This window comes from Vicugna pacos, chromosome X, assembly GCF_048564905.1.
Source record: "Vicugna pacos chromosome X, VicPac4, whole genome shotgun sequence".
Lineage (NCBI taxonomy): Eukaryota > Metazoa > Chordata > Mammalia > Artiodactyla > Camelidae > Vicugna > Vicugna pacos.
The window spans coordinates 48,366,015-48,385,073 of NC_133023.1; the positions used below are offsets into that span (position 1 = coordinate 48,366,015).

At 41.1% G+C, this 19,059-nt stretch overlaps 1 protein-coding gene across 3 annotated transcripts in view; it reads right to left on the minus strand.

Moving 5' to 3' along the window:
- Window positions 1-19,059, minus strand: part of ARHGEF9 (Cdc42 guanine nucleotide exchange factor 9) — a 293,132-nt gene that overhangs the window by 162,777 nt on the left and 111,296 nt on the right. The window contains exon 1 of one of the 3 annotated variants that reach the window (XM_015251972.3): window positions 4,515-4,733. The exons of 1 other annotated variant lie outside the window; for it this stretch is intronic. In XM_015251972.3, coding sequence (XP_015107458.1) covers window positions 4,515-4,544 — 30 coding nt within the window. In that variant the 5' untranslated portion in view covers window positions 4,545-4,733. Of the gene's footprint in view, window positions 1-4,514; window positions 4,734-19,059 lie in introns of those variants that run through there. One more of the 3 variants, XM_072956527.1, reaches the window with a different exon arrangement.

A 19,059-nucleotide genomic window follows, 5' to 3' on the forward strand; every position in this document is an offset into this window, starting at 1 on the left:
AGAAGAAATAAAGGAAGGCTAGGTTGTGTCACAGATTGATTGATCCTTCACCAGATTAATGGTAGCATATTTTCTAATGACTACATTTTACTATTGGCCACATCCATCAAGCTGTGGCTTATAGTCGAAAGCTGAATTCAAGCCCTTAGAGTCTGTGTTTCTACACTGGCAGAGATACATGTGGCTTAATTGTGACAATAACTGCAGGTTATCTCCCAACAGTCCCTTCTTCCTTTGCATCAGAGACCTTAATAAAAGGTATTTTTTTGTTATGGAATTAAGTCCAAGATTCCATATCCTCCAAGGCAGTGGCATATCAAAGGTGGAGCAATAAGAGTGGACAACCCTTAGTGCAAGCAATGAAGGAGTGCACTATCTACAGATTTTTTTAAGACTAAAACCTGAAGTGTTTTTATTATCACCATGCACCAGCAATTTTAACAATGTCAGTAATAAAATACTTCTCCTTGAGAAAAATTTTGTGTTGGTCAAAGCTCTAAATAATTGTTACTGTTGAGTTCAGTAATAAAATTTCAAATTAGCACCTTTTGTTACTGATCCTTTAATAATATTGTATCCTACACAGAAGTTGATTCAGAGAACTTTCAGTTATACATTTGACCTCCTCCCCACACACAGATTTTACATGTGTTCCTCCAGTCCATTTCACTTTGTAAAGGTTTAGGATCATTCAAGATAGCTTTGAGTGCATTTCATACCTGCAAATCTCTCTGGTACTATATGTTACAGAATGTAAATAGTAGTTTCAAAGTAAACAATGATAGCACAATAATTGTAAAGTCAAAAAGACAATGTAAGTTACTTCAATTCTGTCATTCTATGTGACCAATTAAAATTCTTATTTGTACTTAAAATCTAAAACAGGGAAAAACAATACAAACTGTAAGGTGTAGTATTTTTGTTCAATAAGTACACCTTTTAGATCATACATGAGATGTTACTGAATTTGAATTTATTTAAAATTGAAGTTTACTCTTCTTTTTCATCATCATTTGAAAATTTTAAAAATCAAGAAAATAATTATTAATACTAATAATTACTGAAAATATTTTTTTCATATAGAGGAGAGAGTATTACAAATAATCCATTCCAGATGTCACATATGTTAAGTATATCACATCTCCAAAGTACTAATATATTTAATATTATTCTTCAGAATATCAGAAAGCAAAAGACTGGTTCGTTGGTAATTCACATAGAACCAACTTCAATTAGCCCCACTAGAGGCCAGGAGCCCAAAGCAGATCATTTGATCATCGACTTAGGTGTAAAATCCTCTTGCATGTATTCACCCACTCTGTGTTCGTTCTAGCCCCACACTCAAGCCACCTGAGGGTTGGATGGGTGATTAGAAAGGAGAAAGACACAGACCATCTACAATTCTGAGTTACAACCCTTTCATACAAATTATCATCACCCTAGTCCAAGCCACCATCACCTCTAACCCAGACTATGTTAAGAGCCTCCTTACAGCTCTTTCTTTTGCCCCACTACAATCTATTCTCCTGTTAAAATTTAAGCAGATAATGTCCCTTATCTGTTCAAAACCTTCCCAAAACTACCCATATCCTTCAGATTAATTGTCTCCAGGACACTGGCCTCCTTGCTGTTCCTTAAACAGGCCAGTTGTGCTCTCTCCTTGGCTGTTTCTAACAGCTAGAACCCTCTGCTCCTAAACATCCCCATAGAGCTTGTTTCTTCATTTCCTTCACATTCCTGCTCAAATGCCCCTTAGTCAGAGAGGCTCTGATTGATTTATTTAATATATCATCCCAGTCCTATCTCTCTCTATTCTCTTATCAAGTTTTCTTTTTCTTCTTAGTGCTTAGCACCTACTGACATATTGTAGAGTCATTTGTGTAATTGTTTAGTGAACTCCCTAGAATGTAAGATCCGTGAGAATAGAGAATTTATTTTTGTTCACTATTGTCTCCCCAGCACCTAGATCAGTGTTGACTCAGATACTTTGTATTTTTGCTGAATGAACTAATAACCTCAATAGCTCCTATGAGATAAAAAGTTACTTTTCCCCCATTTTATGGATAAGAATACTGAGGATGAAAGAGGTTTGACAATTGTCAAGTGTTTCAGAGCTGAGAAGTGTAAAAGTCAGGCCCCTCAACCTTAGATTTGTGACTCTGAGACCAGCATTCTTTCCACTCTAGGCACACTGCCTAACCCAGCACAAATCGACATTTCAGGCATAAGCTACGAATAAATATACTAAACAATTTACCATCAAAAGTGAGCTCACAGTTTTTTTTTTTAACATTCTCTACTGAGATAGATTTTATTTTGCAAAATCTCAACTGATGCTTTATGTTCAAGGACCTCCATGTAACATGTGACACTCAAAATCAGTTACAATAGTCAAATGTTCTGAAAAGAAATCTTACTGTTAGGAAAAACTCAATCTGAATTTCAAGGGCTTTGTGAATGAAAGAACAAGCAAAGACATTTTGACTAGCCACATTATAAAATGGTGGTTAAATATATACTCCTATTTTCTCATAGTGAACCATTAGTTAAATTTTACCCAACATTTACTTTTAGGAATCTGAGAATTTCAGACGTGGAAGGAATTTTGATGATCGTTAATAGCCAAATTTAACAGGTGAGAAAACTGAGGTTCAAAGCATTTCTATCAAACAGTAGCAGGGCCAAAGCTAGAAGTTTCCTGCCTTCCAGGCTATAATAGAATTTACGACTCCTGTCTCGAATTCTGGCAAATAGTTAAATAAAATGCTTTCATCATATGATATTTACCACCTCAGTGTCCTAAAAATATTATGTGATTTCTCTGTCAATCAATCTTTAATTACATAGTCTCCCCAAAGTTTCTGTTACTCTCTCTCACACACAATTGATAAAACTTCAACTTTTCCATTAATTTAGACTGCTGTCAGTGGATGGCTCTGGACTCCTATACTACAATATATTTAGAAGTGGAGGGAGGTATTACCTAGACCCAGCTGCCACAAATACCAGGACAGTCATGGGCTTTTTCAGGCAAATTTCATGACATTAGTTCAGCCTGAAGGAAGTCCTTTACCAAGATCATGACTCTTTGTTCCTTTCTGCCTCTCTTAGCACCATTTGATGATTCTGTGGAGCAGTCAGGAGGGACAGTGACAGTCAGGAGACTCCTGTGCTGGACTCATCTTTGTCTTCATGGAGCTGTGTGGCCCTGGGCAAGTCTCTCCCACTCTCTGGTTCTCAGCTTTCCTGGATGGACAATAAGGACTTGAAGGTCTTTTCCTGCTCTAACGTTTTCTGGTTCTACAAACATCTGACATATCCCTGATGGGACCCCAGGGAAACAGGGAGATCTGAGAAGAGTCTGTTGAAGCCCTGGGAAATATAAACTGGATGACTTCAAGAATCACTAAAACAGAGGTCTAAGGAAACAGCAAGCAAGGAAAGAGGACAGCTCCTCTGAATACAGTCCTAGCCCACACCAGATTCCCTCCTCCCTTCCAGAATGGAGCAAAAAAGGAGTTAAATATCAATGTTTACCCAACAGCTTCAGGCTACTTTCCTTCAGCTGTGTGTTATGAATGGCAGTGCAGAATTGTGGGCTGGCATTGCCATCACTGCCTGCTAACCCAACCCAACTGCCCTTCAAGGCCCTCTTGCCCATGCCTCGCAGCTGAGGACAAAGGCATGGTGGCCTCCCATGCCCCAGAGTCCCTGACCAGAATTGAGCTACCCCTGGCTGAGTCAGAGAAGCATCAAGATGCAACCACCACTTCCTCTGTGAAAGGGAAGTCATTCCAAGGTCTCCAGGTGGAGAAGGGAGCATCATGACATACAATAAACTGTTGGAGGATGGTATTAAACACACATACAAGCACACACTCCTTGGGTGGGGGGAGGGGGAGAGCTCTCCTAATTGAATGGGATCCAGAATCATTTCCAGAATGGTAGTTTCTGTTTCTGTAGCTGTCTCTCCTTGACAAAGCCCCAAGTGTGGACAGGGTGACCCTAGACCAGGCAAGGAAGGGTTCCAGAGCTACCCCCACCCTGGCAGCCTGCCTGAGAGTGGCTCTCTGGCTCGTCCCAGAGAGAGGGGGTACACGCAGCCTATTTTGGGGATCATGCAGCTCTCCCATACTGCCCCCTCCACAGTCCGAGGCTTTGTGACTGCCCCCTCCTTCCCACCCCCGTGCCATCTCCCCATCTCCTGTGAGCCCCACTGCTTTCAGAGAGCCCCTCTACCAGCCCCCTTGCCTCTCTGGCCTTCCAGGTGACCCCCCTCCTATCCTACTTGGGAGTGTTAAGAATGCGGAAGGGGATGGGAGGGGGCTTTGTCGGCAGGCAGGCGAGCAAGGGCTACTAAAATGGCCACAGCATTTTACTGGTATCTCAAGGACAGCGGAGAGGGCGGTGGGCAGAGGCTAAGGGGCTCACTGCATGGCGGCTCGTGAAGAAGCTGGGGGTGGGGCTAGGGGACTGAGGCTCAAGCAAGGAAAGCTGGGGTTACGTGCACTCACCATTCCCGATCCACCCCTTATCCACTGCATGGTGCTAACGGAGTCCGGAGTCAGGCTTCTCCAAGGCCCGGGTGGCTGGTGCCAGTTGTCTCCGGATGGCTGGGTTGGCAGGGCTGGAGCAAGCGAAAGCCCCAGCGCCCCCTCCGCCTCCCCTCCTCCACAGCCCTATAGCTCAATCCCCTCCGTCCCGGACCTCGCCTTCAGTCAGGTTGTTCCATCCCTGCTGGCAGGCTCTGCTTTTCTGCCCCGAGTTCCCGCGGTTCTTGGCCTGGGAAGACGTGGGAGGGGGGTCGCGACTGACTGCCTTTGTCCCCTGCCAAGGCTTGAGATCTGGGGGGTGGGGTGCAGGGAAAGGATGTGGGTGAATAACCTCCCCACAAGGAGAAGGCAGCTGCCACCTCTGCCTGCCTCCGGCTGCACTGGAGTTAGACGCTGTTTATTGTGGGCTCCCCAGTTATGTCGAGTCAGCAAAAAGTCCTTTCCAAAGTTGCTAGAGGTTTTGGGCCAGCCTTTGGAATAATAAGATCCTGCTCTAGTGGAGCCATGCTAGCACTCTCCTGCTTCCCTCCCCCCCAGCACTCCCTCTACATACTCCCCTGGGGTTTTTCTGTCTTAGTGCTATGCTCTTGGGGCTTTCATCCTCATTATCACTTTCACTTCTCAGAGCAACTCTGTGCAGGTAGGCATTAGTATCTCCATCTCACGGATAGATAAATGGAGATTTAGATGATGAAAGAGACCTGTCTAAGGTCACATAAAAAGATAAAGTCTCAACTTTACTCTCTGCAGCTTGCCATGCTCTTTTTGCTCACACACACACACACACACACACACACACACCGTTCCAGGATTCTTCCTCACACCTTCAGGAATATGAAAGGAAGCTTGTTGATGGATGAATTTTCCATTTGCTTATTTTGCTGAGAATGAGTCAAATGAACATCAGCAAAACAGACAAACGGAGAAACCACCCACCTCTTCATGACTGCCCCTAACTCTGTGCAGTGGAACCCAGGCTGGCACCTTTGTATCTGCTGAAAATTGACACTGTGGGTCACATTCACACCCATTATTATTGCATATAGCCTTAAAATAACCTTGTGAGGAAGACATGACAGGAAGTGTTAATTAGCCTCCTATTACAGACATGAACACTAAAGCCCAGAGATTGAAAGACATTTGCCCATGTTATCACAATCAAACAAGACAAGAATTCAAGGTTCCTGACCCACAGAGCAGTTCAGGCAAGAAAGGGATTACAAAAACAGAGGCTGCAGCTTCAGCAATTGGGAATTAAAATATGACATCAGAAAGAAATTCCTGAAAGTGATTGATATGAAGACATCACCGGCATGCTACACATACCATCTTATTGTCCTCTGCTTCCTAGCAAACTCTCCTCTCTTCATCCAAGGCATTGTTTTGGCCAGAAAGAGCTAGTCAAAGACTGAAGCAGCTGCCTTGGTGAGCACCCAGTCCTGGGAAGGGTATAAGCAGAAGCTGAATGGCCCTTTGGCAAGGGATTCCTGAATCAAATGGGAGATTAGCCTGGGTGACCTTCAGCTTCCTCCCAAGTCTGACAATTCAGTAGTCAGAGAATCTACAATGTCTCCTCACTTTCTCACTTCAGGGCTTTCACTCACATTAAGCTTCTTGGATGCATCTTCTCTGACAACCAGCCCATTCAAGCTATCATGACTCTTTAAGACCTGACACTAGGAATACACCCTCTAGAAAGCTTTTCTGGAATACTCCAAGACCTGGTTTTATCATCTTTTATCTAACTTCTATAGCACCACCATTTAGCTTTCTCAACTGAAAATGATACTTTTTTAATTAATTGAAATATAGTTGATTTACAATTTTGTATTAGTTTCTGGTGTACAGCATAGTGATTCAGTTATACATATATATTCTTTTTCATATTCTTTATCATTATAGGTTATTACAAAATATTGAAGAAAATGATCTTTTACTTACTGGTTATTACAGGCTGAACTGTGTCCCCACAAAATTCGTATGTTGAAGTCCAAACCTCAATGCTTCAGAATGTGACTGTATTTGGAGATAGGGTCCTTAAAGAAGTATTTATTTAAGTAAAAATAAGATCCTTAAGGTAGGGCCTAATCCAGTATGTCTACTGTTCTTATAAGAAGAGGAAATTTGGACACAGGTGGGTATAGAGGGTAGACCATGTAAAGACAAAGGAAAAGGCAGCTATCCACAAGCCAAAGAGAGGCCCCAGAAGAGACCATCTTGATCTTGGACTTCCTAGCTTTCAGAATTGTGAGAAAATAAATTTCTGTTGTTTAAACCACCTGGCCTGGGGTACTTTGTTATGGCAGCCCTGACAAATTAATATACTGGTTGTATACATTTTCTACTTACTGTCACTTAAATGGAATTATAAATTGGTTTTTTTAAGCAGAGACAATGAATTACCAACCTTGGTGTCTCCTACAACAGAGACTGGCATATAGGATATATCCAGTAAAACTTGGATTATTTTTTGATGGATGCATTCATTCAACGGTATTATTGAGCCCCTATGTGCCAGGCATTGGGATAGATACTTAAGATACAACACAAAGTTCTTCATGGATCTTACAATTTACTTGGAGTGGAGGCGAGATAAACAAAAATAGGTAAACAAGATAATTAAAGGTTGAGATATATACTCTGAAGGATATAAACCAATTTATGTAGTAGTGACAAGCTCTAAGTTGCTTATATCAATCATGATCCAGTCAGGAAAATAGAAATCACTCTAGATCTTTTTAAATAAACTTCATTTAATACAGGGAACACATCACACTGGCAGAACTAAGAAGCCAAATAGGGGATGATGAAGCAAGCCAGCATTTAGCAACCACAGAACACTGCCATCACTCCTAGAGCTAGGTGGATATTGGGAAAAAGTAATTTTGCCAGAACCCAGAAACTGGTGCTAAACCGAAGCTAAAAACATGGGGTGGGTGGCTTGGAGTTGCAGGTGCCATGAATGGAAGAGTTGTTCAACAGAAGCTGGAGTCATGGAGAAGATGCAGTAACCCTTCCAGAATACATCTCTTTGAAGCAAGAGGTGAAAGAAATACCCTGGCTTCCTCCCTCCTTCTGCCCGTCAATCTCCCACAGGTGTCTCTCACTGGACAAAAGAAGTGGGACAACAAGTGAGTCTAAGAAATTTAGTTTGCAGGAAAAGATTGGAGAATGAATCTGAGAGCAAACAGTCCGAACAGTGTCTGTGGCTTTGAATTAAGAGTAAAGAGCTGAATTCACTACTGGTGGGTAACCTGGGGCAAGCACCCAGCTTCTCTGTGTCTCAGATTTTCCAATTATTCAATGAACACATTATCATTTACCTAATAGTGTTAAGCAATCACTACTCCATAGATATCAAAGTTGACAAAGATCTTCAAGATTATCTCCTCTAACATTCTCATGTTACAGATGATAAAATGTAGCCCCCAAAAATGAAAGGGACTCCCAAAGTCAAAAAGTAAGTAAATTAGTGGCTAAGCTGGAATGAGATTCACCTTTGATTCTCAACAGTGAGTGGAATGCAGTAGTGAAAAGGGATAAAATTTAAAAGTACACAACTACTCTAATGCTAGTATTGAGAGTCTAAGGCTATCATCCACATTATAACATGTGAGTCTTGACAAAATTATATTCAGCACATATAACACTACCTATTCATATTTATTCATTTATAAATTCAGTAAACATGTGTACATACTATGTGCCAAGCATAGTGTGTTAAGCACTGATTATATAGCAATGAACAAGATAGACACCATTTGTGTCTTCATTTCTGTCCAATAAACAAGTAAATAAGGTAAATAAATATGCTAATATAGGTATTGATAAATGCTATCAAAGAAAGAAAGAGAAAAGATAGAGGTGGGTCTGTAGATTTGGTGAATGAAAGACAAGGGAATGTCCCTAAAATGAATTCTATTTTCTTAATAAAGAGATGAAGCTGAGAGAGGGGTATGGAAGGAGGAGTCAGTCATTGGAAGTTATAGGAGGCAGAAACAACTGTGAAATAGTCCTCTCAGAGCAGTGGTTCTCAACCTTGGTTGCACACTGTAATCATGAGAGGAGCTTCACGAAACACTGCTGTCTAAATCTCACCTTCAGGGATTATGCTTTAAATGAAATGAGTTATATCCAGGGCATTAGGGTTTTTATAAGATCCCCAGATGATTTCAATGTGCAACTAAGGTTGAAAGCCACTCTCTCTAAGATAAGGAAGTGAAAAAGCAAACACATTAGGGACATGTGGTAGTGTTTTCAGGAATCGTCGAGTACCCAACTGAGGCTTGTGGTAAAGCAAAATCAATCAGCTAAACTCTGGGACTTTTATTTAGTCTATTTTGATGCTTAAGCACAGGTATAGAAAAGATAGGTGGTTGGGTGAAATCTGAAGGAGATTTGCCAGGAAGACACAACGCGAAAAGAAATGGGCAATGGAGTTGAAAGCATTTTCAAGGGAGTGATCACAATAATGGACCAGGGAATCTAAGGTGGACAGAAGGGAAAAGGGGACATGAGAAGGGGTGATGAGTAATGTGGTAAGGTTAATGAAATGGTGAGGTCAATGAATTGGAGATCTTGATGATGTGGAAAACTTGTTGGAGTAGAGGCACCAGAGTAAGTTAACTGGGAGAACAGGAGCATGATCAGAGAGGAGATGCCTGAAATTGAGATACTGGAGGCAATTAATTTAGTTACTCACTATAACAACATCCAGGAGGTTACCACAGGAGTTTTCTGGCTGAGGTGGGATGAATAGGTTGTTGAAAGAGAGGCCAGCGTGGAATAGGCCATCCATCTACAAGAATGCTGAGGTTGAATAAACCAGAGAAGGATAAAGACAAATGATGATCCAGGAGCTAAAGTGTTCAATGAGTGAATAAGAATGTTCAGAAATACACTCTGTCAGCCAAGAATTATGTATAAAGCAGTATGTACCAAGTTCTGTTCTAGGTTATATAGAACTGGGGATACATCAGCAAACAAGACAGATTAGGTCTCTATCCTCAAGGAACTTATATTTTAATAGAGAGATATAAACATTGAACCCCAAAACCAATAAATAATCATAGATATTGTATAGTATTATAAAAATAATAAAGAATGTGATATAATGAAAGGTAACTGAGGAAAGAAGACACTGTTTTAGCTAGATGGCCAAGGAAGGCCTCTTTGAGGAGATGACATATGAGTTGACCACAGAATGATGAGAAGAAACCAGCCATGCAAAGATCTGGGGGAAGAGTACTCCAAACAGGAAAGAACAGCAAAATAAAAGACCGAGAGATAGAAATGAGACTGATATGTGCAAGGAGCAGAAGAAGGCCAACATAGCAGAATGTAGTGAAGCATAAGACAGTGGTGAGAAATGACATCAGAGGAGCAGACAGGGCCAGAATGTCAGGAGATGAAAGCAAAAAAGAAGGGATGGTTGGTGGTAGAAGCAGATGGCTTGTGCTTCCAAGGAGCTGAGAGTTGTGAAGGCAAAAGAGGAAGAAATGGGAAATATGATAGATGTCATCCCAAATAAGCTAACAAACACAGGCAATAATTTAAAGCAAGATATTAGTGCAATAGGTAAAGTGTATATAGACATACATCTAATCTGGCTTAGACTTTGAGAAGAAATATCCAACTGGATGAATTTTCAAGGTCATCTAGCCCCTTGCTACTACTCAAAGTGCGGACCGCAGACCAGTGGCATCAGCATCACCTGGGAGTTTATTAGAAATGCAGAATCCCAGGTCCATCCCAGTCTTACTGACTCAACATCAGTATTTTCACAAAATCCTTAGTGATTCACATGCACATTAAAGTGTGATAAGCCCAGCTCTAGACCAAATTTCTGTCACAATGTTGGAGTCATTGGGATAACTTTCTTTGCAAAAAAAAAAATAGAAAACATCTTTATCTTTTTTTGGAAGCATAATTAATAGTCAGAGATGTTGGGGACAGCTGGGGTTTCTGATTTGGGAAAGAAAGTTTGCTGGACATGTGGACTCCCATTTCATCTGTGAGATCATCAGCTAAGATAAGATAGTCATTTGCCTAGGAATGCAGCTCCTCATCCCTAAGTTTCCCAAGCAACTCCCTGACCTTGCAGACCTGGGCCAGAAAAGAGACCCAGTGGACCCAAAAGACACTTGAAGTAAGCTCTTAAATTAGCTTCAAGCAATTCATGAAAGAGTGTAGAGGAAGTGGCCATGCTTGTCTTACTTTAGGCTTCAGCAGGCAGAGCATGGAGACAGGGTTAAGATATTGTTCACTGAGCTGCTACAGAAAGTACCGTCCTGGAATATAAGGGTCTTTGGCCCAACAGTCTTCCCCCAAAGCCACTTTACCTTGATCATAGGAATCAGCCAGATGAAAAGCCTGTTCCTTCTGTCACAGAGACCCATTAGGTACTCTCCTCCTCTAAGCTCCATGAGCTCTTTACACTCATGTTTGGATAAATGAAGTGACTTCAAGTTCACCTCATCTATCGCTTTTCTTAGTACTAACCTCTTTCCTTTGTATCTCCCTCTTTTCTTTCTCCTGTATCATGCCTTTCAGCCTCTAACAACTTTTTGTCTATCTGAGGATTGTGCTTCTCAGTCCACTATTCATTTTTAGTACAAAAGCAGGATCTGAAATAACTGCATGAGGAGTTTCAACTGGATGAGCAGATTTAATCCCCATCTGGGCAGAGGTACGCTTAAACAACTTGCAAAGCTCATGAACAATACGTATCTGCTCAAAGATTCTCTGGCAAGCCAAACTCACATGTTAATGTCCAAATTTACAAAATGATGAGCTTCCCATGATTGAAGACATCCAGGTAGAGTCTGGAAGAGTACCTGCCAGAGATGCTATAGAATGAATATTGCATGGAAGGCTGCATTAAGGAACTATGCAAAGAAATCAGTGAGCCAAGATGAAAAAAGCTCTGGGAGTTGGATGAGTGCTAAATTGCTGTGTAACCTTGAACAAGTCACTCAGTCTTTTTATCTATCAAATGGTGTTGTTAGAGTCTCTTAACACTTTTTGACCTGTGCTTTTATAAAGTGTAGGGAGGGTCCTTCAGAGGCCACCTCTTGTCCTGGAGGACATGAAAGAGGCTGAATAGGAAGAGCTCTAGGCCCCATTTAAGCAAAAGTGGTTCTTCTTTCATGCGCTTAATACATTAAATTTCTAAGTAAGATTCTGGTTGAACAAAGCACTCCTGCTGCTGAAAACAAACAAACCAACACAACACTAGGTTGTAAATGGAAAGTCTAGCCAACAGACCACTACAGTGTTTTAAATTTTTGAATGTTCAACAATATATATTTTTTAAATCAGTATATTTCATATAAAAATATGGAATTCCATCTTTTTTGAAACATCAGAAGTTCTGCCAGCCTTGGGATGGTATTCCCACCTTGCAACAATCAGCTGGAGCTAGGTGGCGGCTGCCTCCTTTAGAAGCAAAGTCCCTGACTACGGGCCCCTGCTTAGCCTCTGCAAACATCCGAGTGGTGACCCCTGCCCTCTAAGGCTCTCTGATCTTCTGCTTCTTTATCTCTTCACAGTTCAAGGCAAACCCAGAATGGGATGCTCTAGGAATGGCTGTGTCTGTAGAGGAATGCAGTCCACTAGGAGTAATCTTTTTCAAACTTTAATATTCATGGATGTTCTTATTAAAATGAAGATTCTGATTCAGTTAGGTCTGGAGTGGGACCTCAGGTTCTGCATTTCTAGCAGATTACCAGATGATACAGATAGTGCTGGTCCAGGGGCCACACTTACAGAAGTGAGATGCTAGTAGAAAGAGCAAAAAAAGTAAAGAAGCAAGACCCATAGCCTCCAGCCCCAGTTCTCGCTGAGAGCTGCATTGGGGAAACTACTAAACCTTCTGTTCAACAAGCCTGCAAAACAATTCTCCAGAGAGGTGGTGAAAAGACAAGAAGAGACTTCCAGCCAGAGGAGTGCTTGACCAGAAAAAGCACTACAAAAAAGCCAGCAAGATGTCCATTTAATGGAAAGGAAAGCTCCTTCTAGAGGACCTACCCCCACCCCCACCAACCTGGGATGACTTGAGTCACCTCTCAGGTTCCAAGTGCTGACTCCTGAGCTCCAAGAGAAACTTGTTTTGTTGGTGAAGTTTCTGAAGAGGGTCAGGAAGAGAAGGTAGAAGAAAAGGTAGAAGAAAAGGAGGTAGATGTAAAGGGTGAAAATGAAGAAGAGGAAGGCGAAGAGGGTAAGTAGGAAAGAGAAAGAATGAAGAGGAGAGGATAGAGGAAGAAGAGATGGAGAGACAACAAGGATGGTAAAGAAGTAAGAGGAGGAAGCAGTGGTAATTGCAGAAGAAGGAGAAATAAGAAAGACGAAGAGGGAGGAGGAGGAAGAGAAAGAAAAGGAATAGGAAAGGGTGGAGGTGAGCTTAAGAGATCAAGGCTAAGGCTTTTCCGAAAGGCTCCTTCCTTGCTAGATTCCTCCATCCTCATCTGGCCCCTCCTCACAGCAGGATCCTATGGTCACTTTCTGGTTCTAAAGCTCTATTATCTTCTGAAATACTGTGGCAACAGGATGAGGTGTCTCCATCCAGCCTGGACTTCTGGCTTGCCTATGATGAACTGTCTCCTCTGTCTCAATTGTTGCACACCAGGAGCCACCCTCCCACATCCATGCTTCCTCCTCCTGGTGTGGGTGGATTCACAGAGTTCTTCAGGCTGCTGTGGAAGCCCTGGGGTGAGGGGCAAACCAGAAAGGAGGAGAGAAGGCATCACCTCTACACATATACATATAATATCTTTCCAAGTCCTGTTGCCTCTACTCCAATGGCATTTCTTCTGTATGCTCCCTCCTTTCCATACCCATAACCACTGCTCCAGGTCAGGCCTTCATTTATCTCTTTTGACCATCACATCAGCCGCCTAAGTGCCAACGTACCTCCATTTTTGCTGCCTGCCAATCCATTCTCACATCTGCTGACAGAGTTAGAACCCTAAAGCACCACTTTTCCTCCTCTGATGACACATTTTGAATGACTCCCCATTGCCTACAAGATGAAGTTCAAATTATTTAGCAAGATATTAACAATTCTCTACTAACTGGTCCTAAATCCTCTTCTAAACACTCTTAACTCTTTCTACATATCCACATTTTTCAGCTCACATGCTTTTCAAAAAGTATCCTCTGAAAATGTTTCCCCCACTTTCTGCTTGTCTAGGTTCTAGCCATCCTTCCAGGTCTGGCTCAAAAGCCATCTCTTCCATCAAGCTTCAATCCAAGTTGAAATCCATCTCCCTTTCTCTGCATGCTCATGACATTTTGCTGGCACCCATTTTTATGTCACTTGCTACTACTTGCTCTATGCAGGTAGCTGTTTATTAGCTTGTCTCTCCTGAATAATTTTACTTCCCCCTAGTCTCTGGCAGAGCACTTAGTGTTGAGGGGCTCAGAAAATTTTTGTTGAGTGAATTGATGTTCAGAGAAAGTATATTAAAAAAAGGGGCTGAGCATGGGTTCAGAGAAAGTCAGACTCTCAGAGAGTCAGAGTGAGTCATATAGGGTTCAATACTCACTGGGCACTCTAAGGCCTCCATTTTCCCCTACCCATGCCTCTCTTGATTCCTCATAGTTCATGATGAGAATGACCCTTTTCGGAACTATAGACATTTTAGAGGTTTCTGAGAGATACAAATAGCCTTGAAAGGGGGTATCCACCCTAAAGCAGTGATTTTAAAAAGGTGGTTTGCAAGCCTTTAATGAATGGTAAAGTGGGCCTATTTAAGTAATAAAATCAATTAGGTGTGCCCTGACCAGCTTCTTCTTTTAACTGAAAAGATCAGACTACAAAGCAAATAAGAAGGGTATTATTCTATGAAAAAGTTTGTTTCAATTTTGTATGTTAGTTGCAGTGTACAATATTCATATATTTTAATGTGGGTCCCAGTTAGAACAGTTTGAAGTATGTTTTTCTAAACCAACATTGGATGGAAGCAAGATACTACATACTTGAGATAGTTACTTTATCTCTCTGGATCTCAATTCCCTCATCTGGACAACAGGAACACTACTAAAATCTGTATCAAAAAGTTGCTATGAGGAGTAAACAAATGAATACACAAAATGCCTTTAGCATAGTTTTTGCTATGTGTTAGCTCTGATAATGGTGATTATGGGGTGAAGGTAGGGATAGGGTTGAAAAGATTTCAGTAAGGACCCTAAGGACGGTGAAAGACTGACAGATCTGTTTCAGATCACATGGATGACATTCATACACAGTGGGTACAGTTATGATACAGACTATATGTAGTCAGACACACACATACTCACATACCTAGTAGTCCCACACAGACTTTAGTCTCTACCAGAAGCCAAGTGTACCTGTTACTTTGCTCCTGTGAGGAATCTGAGCCTGTTACAAAGCAACGTGTTTGGGGTCTAATATCCAGGATGGTCAAGAGGAGAAGGGGGCCTGGGAGAGGGGCCAGTTGTGTTAGGAGCAATGAAAATATCTCGGTCCCCAAAGCCCGGAGCCTAGATTAAAAGAGCCTTGTGAAACACTGGCAGCCAGACAAATGAAATACAGGCAGACATAAGACCACTTGCTTATTTTTCATTACTGTTTTTTCCTTTTAGGGTGCGATTCTTCTGTGAACCTGCCACTTTGTCTTATCAGGGTGATTAGATCTATTTTATATTATTGAGGAAAGGGAAAGCAATATAAAGAGGCAGTGGAGGAGAAGAATTCTTTTCATTTATTTATTCAAAGAATATATATTGGGTACCTTCTATGTGCTAGGCACTCCCTGTTCTTGGCATTGGAAACATTTTCATGAATAAAGCAGTCAAAATCCTTGCTTTCAATGGAACTTACATTCTAACAGGAAACAAATAAATAAATATAATTTATGGTATGTCAGATAGTTATAACTGATGTTGGGGAATAAAAGCAGAGAGGATGGTGTAGGTAGCAAGTGTGCACTTTTTAAAAGGATAGTCAGTGACAATCTCACTGCAAAAAAGACATATTAACCAGACCTGATTAGGGTGAGAAAGCAATACAGACATCTGAGGTCAGAGTGGGTGAAAGGAATATCAAGAAAGGTCTTAAGGTTGGAGTATGCCTGGTGGCTCTGAAGAGGAGAGGGAAAGGCAGTGTAACTGGAGTGGGATGAGCATTGGTAGACTGTGGTGGGAGAAGAGGTCATGGAGATAATGATCATGCCAGATCTTATAAATGATTGTCAAGATTAGGCTTTTACTCTGAGTAAGATGGGAGGCAACTGAAGGATGCTGAGCAGAGGAGTGACGTGACATGATTTGACTTAAGTTTTAACAAGCTCACACTGGCTGCTGTGTAGAGGGATAAGGAAGGAAACAGAACAGTAAGGAGAATAATGTAGTAACAGTGACAGATGATGATGGTTTAGACTGGAGTGATAGCATGGGAACCAGGGAGAAGTAACTGATTCCACATGAATTTTGAAGGTAGAACCAACAAGGTTTCCTGAGTGATTGGATGGGAGGGTGTGAGAAAAAATGTCATCAAGTATTTTGGTCTAAGCATCTAGATGAAAATATCTGTAAGTTACTATTAACTGAGGTAGTGAAGAGTGCAGGAGAAGCAGATCTGGGGTTTTATTTCAAGAGCTAAGTTTCAGATGTAGTAAGTTTGAAATGCCTATTAGATATCCAAGTGGAGATGTTAAATAGGCAGTTAGATGAGTCAAGGGAGGCCAGGCTGGAAATATAAATTTGGAGTTGTTAATGTATAAATCTTATTTAAAGCCATAGGCTAAATGAAGTCACCAAAGGGAATGCAAATGCAGAAGGAAAGAGGCCAAGGACTGAGCCCTGGGGCATTGCAATATTTAAAGGCTGGGAAAATAAGGAGAAAATAGCAGAGAAATCTGAGATCAGTGAGGTAGGAGTTAAACCAGGAGAGTGTGATATCCTGGAAACTAAGGAAGACAGGATGAAGAGGGAGTAGTCAACTTTGTCAAGTGCTACTGAGAGGGGTTCTTTGAGGGATTGATAAGCGCTCTAGCCCCATGGCAAGCTGATGCAATGGTGGTATATGTTTTCAGAGAGGAGGGAAGGTTTGCTCTCTAATTAATAGCTCCCTGAGTGGCCTATATAGAGGCAGTGAGGCATCAAGTTCCTGGTTCAAGAGGCACATGGGCCTGGGCTGAATGGGCCAGCAATCCTGTGTGTCTGGTGTGTCAATTGAAGCATTTAATACAGAGAGCGAAGCAGCTATACTAGTGAGCCACATTGGAAAACCTGGCCCACCCAGTCACAGATATAGATGGAGTAGCTACCCATAGGGTGCATTTAGAAGCACACTAGAGAGTAATCAGAATCATACTCTCCAAACATCCTTCCATTCCAAGATCAGATTACAGGCTTTCTTATTTATTCATTAAACACTAAGTGTGAGGCACTGTTCTAAGCACTTACAAACAATAACTCAGTGAATCCTCACAACAACCCTGCAAGGTAACTTCTATAATTATCTCATTTTTTAACATTTTTTATTGATTTATTATCATTTTACAATGTTGTGTCAAATTCCAGTGTTCAGCACAATTTTTCAGTCATTCATGGACATACACACACTCATTGTCACATTTTTTTCTCTGTGAGTTATCATAACATTTTGTGTGTATTTCCCTGTGCTATACAGTGTAATCTTGTTTATCTATTCTACAATTTTGAAATCCCAGTCTATCCCTTCCCACCCTCCACCCCCTGGTAACCGCAAGTCTGTATTCTCTGTCTGTGAGTCTATTTCTGTCCTATATTTACGCTTTGTTTTTGTTTGTTTGTTTGTTTTTGTTTTTGTTTTTTAGATTCCACATATGAGCGATCTCATATGGTATTTTTCTTTCTCTTTCTGGCTTACTTCACTTAGAATGACATTCTCCAGGAGCATCCATGTTGCTGCAAATGGCATTATGTTGTCAGTTTTGATGGCTGAGTAGTATTCCATTGTATAAATATACCACTTCTTCTTTATCCAGTCACCTGTTGATGGACATTTAGGCTGTTTCCATGTTTTGGCTATTGTAAATAGTGCTGCTATGAACATTGGGGTGCAGGTGTCATATTTCACAGAACTAGAACAAATCATAATAAAGTTTATATGGAACCATCAAAGACCTAGAATTGTCAAAGCATTACTGAAGAAAAAGAAAGAGGCTGGAGGAATAACTCTCCCAGACTTCAGACAATACTATAGAGCTGCAGTCATCAAGACAGCATGGTATTGGTACAAAAACAGACATATAGACCGTGGAACAGAATAGAGAGCCCAGAAATGAACCCACAAACTATTGGTCAACTCATCTTCAACAAAGGAGGCAAGAATATACAATGGAATAAAGACAGTCTCTTCAGCAAATGGTGTTGAGAAAACTGGACAGCAGCATGTAAAACAATGAAGCTAGAACACTCCCTTACACCATATACAAAAATCAACTCAAAATGGATTAAAGACTTAAACATAAGACAAGATACAAAAAACCTCCTAGAGGAAAACATAGGCAAAACATTGTCTGACATACATTTCAAAAATTTTCTCCTAGAAGAAATAAAAGCAAGAATAAACAAATGGGACCTAATGAAACTTACAAGCTTCTGCACAGCAAAGGAAACCAGAAGCAAAACAAGAAGAAAACCTACGGAATGGGAGAAAATTTTTGCAAGTGAAACCGACAAAGGCTTGATCTCCAGAATATATAAGCAGCTCATACGACTCAATAAGAAAAAAATAAACAACCCAATCCAAAAACGGGCAGAAGACCTAAACAAGCAATTCTCCAAGGAAGACATACAAATGATCAAAAAGCACATGAAAAAATGCTCAATATCACTAATTCTCAGAGAAATGCAAATCAAAACTACAATGAGGTATCACCGCACACCAGTCAGAATGGCCGTCATTCAAAAATCCACAAATGACAAATGCTGGAGAGGTTGTGGAGAAAGGGGAACCCTCCTACACTGCTGGTGGGAATGCAGTTTGGTGCAGCCAGTATGGAAAACAGTGTGGCGATTCCTCAAAAGACTAGGAATAGACTTACCATATGACCCAGGAGTCACACTCCTGTGCTTGTATCCAGAAGGAGATCTACTTATAATTATCTCATTTTTAAGATGGAGAAACTGAGGCAAGGAGAGTCTAAGTGACTTGCTCAATTGCACACAGTTACTGAGAGGTAGAGCCAGGATTTTAACCTTGCTGTCTCCAGTGTAAATGCTCTTAACTTTTTACATCAGGCACTAACTAGCTAGTGTGGACCAAATCCTGCACATGTCCTGTTTTTGTACATTTTTGTGCATTTCTAAAGAGTTGTTAAAAAAAGGAAAAATATGAAACAGGGACCTAATATGACCCACAAACTCTAAAATATTTACTATTAGGCCCTTTACAGAAAAAGTTTATCATCCCCTGTTCCTCACTATAAAATGGGAAAGGCAATACCTAAAATTAGTTTGTGAATATATCAAATTACATAATTTATAGAAAGCACAT